The sequence below is a fragment of the Galeopterus variegatus genome, unplaced genomic scaffold, assembly GCF_000696425.1.
Source record: "Galeopterus variegatus unplaced genomic scaffold, G_variegatus-3.0.2 Scaffold1671, whole genome shotgun sequence".
Taxonomy (NCBI): domain Eukaryota; kingdom Metazoa; phylum Chordata; class Mammalia; order Dermoptera; family Cynocephalidae; genus Galeopterus; species Galeopterus variegatus.
In genome coordinates this window covers 213,027-218,299 of record NW_007727782.1, presented here as the reverse complement: position 1 = coordinate 218,299, position 5,273 = coordinate 213,027, and the positions used below count along the sequence as shown (strand labels likewise).

General features: G+C 47.3%; 1 protein-coding gene across 1 annotated transcript in view; it reads right to left on the bottom strand.

Moving 5' to 3' along the window:
* Positions 1-2,546: 2,546 nt before the first annotated feature.
* The window catches only part of ANO7 (anoctamin 7), a 17,316-nt gene continuing 14,589 nt past the window's right edge, over positions 2,547-5,273 (bottom strand). The window contains exon 5 of the mRNA XM_008578371.1: positions 2,547-2,695. Coding sequence (XP_008576593.1) covers positions 2,547-2,695 — 149 coding nt within the window. The remainder of the gene's footprint in view (positions 2,696-5,273) is intronic.

Sequence of the window (5,273 nt, the reverse complement as noted above, 5' to 3'; positions counted from 1 at the left end):
AATTAATGCAAAGTAGGGGCAAAGTGTGGCATTCCCAAATTTTTAATTCCAATATCAGCCAAAACATGACGTTGACTGGGAAGAGCCAGGAAAGTTGACAGTAAGCCATATGTGGACACTAATAATTAGAATGGTGCACAGGTGAGCAGACAGGCATGGGCCAGAGGAACAGAATGGTCTCAAGGCCAAAGCCACGTGTGGGGGCTGCACTATGGGAGGCAGGCACTGCGTGGCAGGTGCGAGCAGAAAGGGCTAAGTGGAGGGGAACGGGGCGAGCACGGGACCCTGCGCTTGCAGGAACACGACAGGGCGGCTCCCCTCAGAGCCTTGCCCTTGCCATCCCCTTGCTGTGAACCCTCCCTGGGACACCTGCCACCAGCAAGGGCTCTACCTGATCCCCACCCGAAGGCCTCCCACCTTAGCGCTTCATCCCTCCCGTCCTCTGTAGGTGTGACTTGAGCCTGCTCTGCCCTCTCCTAGACCTCAGGCCCCTCTCCTGGACCTCGGGCCCCTCTCCTGGACCTCGGGCCCCTCTCCTGGACCTCGGGCCCCTCTCCTGGACCTCAGGCCCCTCTCCTGGACCTCGGGCCCCTCTCCTGGACCTCGGGCCCCTCTCCTGGACCTCGGGCCCCTCTCCTGGACCTCGGGCCCCTCTCCTGGACCTCGGGCCCCTCTCCTGGACCTCGGGCCCCTCTCCTGGACCTCGGGCCCCTCTCCTGGACCTCGGGCCCCTCTCCTGGACCTCGGGCCCCTCTCCTGGACCTCGGGCCCCTCTCCTGGACCTCGGGCCCCTCTCCTGGACCTCGGGCCCCTCTCCTGGACCTCAGGCCCCTCTCCTGGACCTTAGGGCCCCTCTCCTGGACCTCAGGCCCCTCTCCTGGACCTCAGGCCCCTCTCCTAGACAGAGACCCCTCTCCTGGACCTCAGGCCCCTCACCAGACTATGAAGTGGATCCAAACTCGGAAACAGCAGAGGTGACCAAGTCCCAGCGTAGGTATGTGTGCCAACACCTAAGAAAGCTGTGGAAGGGAGCACAGCAAGCTGTTGGCAGCAGTGGCCTTGGGGGTGGGGTCGGGTGACTGGCAAGTGGGGGGCTGCTCAGTCTGTGCTCTGTACCACGAGCAGGAAACACAAGAACAAGAAGACAGATGAGGAATGCAAGTTATGGAAGCCGGAGGGGAGACAGGTGCAGAAGTGACTCAGTCCACAGTGGTTAGACCAAGCGGGACACTGTGATGACAGTGCAGGGCAAGCCAGGACTGGGGTGTTTGTCACACACACAACCAGCAAAACTAAGTGTCCAGAACAGACAGTGAGATAAAAACAACAGAAGACACAAAAGGCAGATGACAGAATTGGAAACACAAATGGTCATGACCCTGTGAAAATGCTCAACCTCTTTAGGAATCAGGAAAAATGCAAACTAAAGCTATGGCAAGATACGACCACACATACCAGCTGCCTGGTCAGAATTTGTCCAACGACACCGAGTATTAAGAGGATACAGAGCAAGGGGCACTCACCCACCGCTCGCAGCCATGTGAACGGGGCCAACCCATGGGGAGGTGATGTGGCCACACGCACACACCTCAGCCCAGCACCTCCCTCTTCAGAGAAGTCCCTGCACGTGGGCACAGGGTCACACGCACAAGAGAATCCACAGCAGCCAGTTTCACAATAGTCCCAAACTGGCAGCGAGTCAAATGCCCACTCACACAAGAACCAATCAGCAGGTTCTGGTACATTCCACCAGCGGAGCTCTCCACAGCGTGAGCAGTGAAGCGTGGCAGGTGCATCAGCCACAGGTGGATTCACAAGCACAACGTCAGACGAAAGAGTCAAGACGAGGGCATGCATCCAGCGTGATTCCATTCTATCAAGTTCAAACAGAAAAACAAAACCTGTTTTATCATAAAAATGATAAAATGTAAGATTCAGGGCTGATTGCCCTGTGGGGAGGGAGCAGACACCTGATGGCAGAGGCTGCTCCTGGAGGACAGAGGGTGGTGGTCAGCAGGAGGGCGGAAAATGAAGGAGACTTAGAGAGACCTGGCAGCCATGGGGTGCGACAGGGCAAGAGCTGGGCTCTGCAGCCCGATCCCCGGCTGCTCTGAGACCTACCACCCCCCGCTTGTCCCCCGTACACCCCCAGCATCTGTGCAGCTCTTTCTCGTTCTCTGTGCTCCCCGGAATTGTTGCTCAAATTACTCTAAGTGGTAACTATTATAAATGAACCAATACACGCGGAAGGACCCCATAAGCTGTTCAATTCTATAAACACACCAAGAGTTTTAACTATAAATGACATGCCTAGACAAAAGCCTTAATGGTGGAGGTGGGGCAGATGAATGGAGAAGGTGTCTTCAGAGTTTCCAGGTGAATCTGACGGCTCTGGCTTCCATGAGTGAGCTTAGTGTGCTATGATGGGTTGATATTTATACTGGCCATGGTCAGTGGTTAGGGAGCTCACTGAGGGGTGGGGCGTCCAGCAAGACTTCGGGGACTGATTTGCTCCAGGGCTCTGGATGCCATGCCCTGAAGCCTTGTTAGGTAAGGTCATAGGTCACTGAGCAGATGCAAAGCCTGGGGCCCTGCCCACCACTGACCCCAAATACCTGGTCTACATGCAGCCCAGCCATACAAAGATTGTCCAGAAAGCTCTCTCGCCAGGTCCTATGCATGTCTGCTCTAACACCTAAAACCAAGCATCAATGATCAAAGGAATCTGCCAGTAATTTGACTGCCTGCCAGAACAAAACTTAACACTTTTTAAAGGAAGTTGACCAAGTCAATAGAAACAGACCCAGAGATGAACCATATAGTGGAGTTGGTAGAAAAGGACTTAAAATAATGATAATTACTATGTTAGAAAAAAGAGTAAAGGATGAGCAAAATGGATAGCAGTTAACATTTCAAGAGAGAATTAGAATCCATGAAAGGGAATCAAGCAGACATTCTAGAACAGCAAAACACAACCTATGAAATTAAGTACTCATTGGACAGGTTTAGGGATAGTCTAGACTCAGCAGAAGGCGGGGTTTCTGAATTTAAGGACAAATCAGTAGAAAATATCCAAACTGAAGCTTGGAGAAAAAGAGATAGAAAGAACAGAACATGGCACAAGAAGGATTTGGCTATGGTCAAAGGTTCCGACACACTGCAATTTGAGATCCAGAAGGACAGAGTAGGAAAGAAGCAATATTTGAAGAAAAATGGTTAAGAATTTTCCAAACCCAGCCCGGCTGATTAGCTCAATTGGTTAGAGCAGTGTTATAACACCAAGGTCAAGGGTTTGGATCCCCATACTGGCCAGCTGCCAAAAAAAAAAAAAAAAAAAAAAAAGAATTTTCAAACCTGATGAAAGAAATCAATTCAGAAATTGAAAAAGCTCATTGATCCCCAAATAGATAGAGAAACCACACCTAGGAAATGGTACAGCATATCTGTGCTGTGAACCAAAGATTAAGTGAAGTCTTAAAAACATCAAGAGGAAAAAAGCAAAAAAGAAAAAACCCCACATTATTTTTCAGGGGACCAAAAATGTATAGACAATATAGACACATAATTTCTTAACAAAAACAATGAAAGCTAAAGGACAATGGAATTGCATCTTTAAAGTGCTGGGGAAGAAAACTGCAAACTAGAATTCTATATCCAGTGGACCTGTTCTTCAGAAATGAAGGCTAAATAAAGGCATCTCCAAACAATAAAAATCAGAGAAATTAATCACCATTGCACCTGCTATATAGGAAATGATAAAGGAAATTCTTTAGGATGAGGGAAATACTCTCAGATGGAAGTGCAGAAGTGCAAGAAGGAATGAACATACCAAAAAAGATATATGAATAGGTAAATGTGAAAGTAAAACTATCTCTATTCATAGAAGATGTAATCTTGTATATAGAAAGTCCAAACAAATTTACTATAAAACAATTAGAACTATAATAACAAGGTTGGCAAGGTTGCAGAATACAAGATCCACATTAAAAAATCAATTGTATTTTTATACACCAGAAATACACAAGCTGAAAATGAAATTTAAAATGTTTTTTACTGGGCCAGCCCCGTGGGGCACTCAGGAGAGTGCAGCGCTTGGGTGCGCGGCGGCACTCCTGCCGTGGGTTCGGATCCTATATAGGGATGGCCGGTGCGCTCACTGGCTGAGCGCGGTGCAGGAGACACCAAGCCAAGGGTTGCGATCCCCTTACCGGTCACAAAAAAAGACAAAAAAAAAAGTTTTTTACTTACAATAGCACCCCAGAAAAAAACACTTACAAATTTAACAGAAAATGTATGTCATTGAAAACTACCAAACATTACTGAGACAAATTGAAGAAGAGCTTAATAAATGGAAAAACAGCCCAAATCAGAAGACAGTATTAAGATACCAATACTCCCCATGTTGACCCACAGATTCAACACAAGCCCTATCAAAATCCCAACTGGCTATTTTACAGAAATTGACAAGCCTAAAATTCATATGGAAATACGAAGAACCCAGAATATCCAAAACATTGTTGAGAAAGAACAAAGTTGTAGGACTCACACTTCCTGAGTTCACAACTTACTACAAAGCTAGAACAATCAAGACAGTGAGGCACTGGCCTAAGAATAGTCATATAGATCAATGGAAGATATCTGAGATTCCAAACATAAACTCATACATTTATGGTCAATCAATTTTTTTATGAAGGGACCAACACAATTCAATAAGAAAAGAATAGTATTTTCAACAAATGGTTCTGCAACAAGTGTATATCCACATGCAAAAGAAAGAATTTGAACCCATATTGCATACCATGTACAAAAATTAACTCAGAGTTAAGATCATAAGATCAAGATCACAGATGTAAGCATAAGAATTAAAATGATAAAACTCTTAGGAGAAAACATCAGAGTAAATATTCATAGCCTGGTTTATTCAAAAATTTCTTCTATATGACGTCAAAAGCATAGCAATAAAAGAGAAGATTGATAATATGGACTTCATCAAAATTGAAAACCTTCATGCTTCCAAGGATACCATCAAGGGGCCGGCCCGGTGGTGCACTGGATAAGTGTGCCGCTTGGGAAGAGCGGCGGCGCTCCCGCCCGAGGGTTCGGATCCCACATACAGACCGGTTCCCGCTCACTGGCTGAGCGAGGCGCGGGAGCAACACCGAGGGTTGCAATCCCGTTGCTGGTCCCCAGTCCAGTACGGGGGCAACACTGAGGGTTGCGATCCATTGCCGGACACGGAAAAAGACAAAAGACAAAAAAAAAAAAAAAAAAAA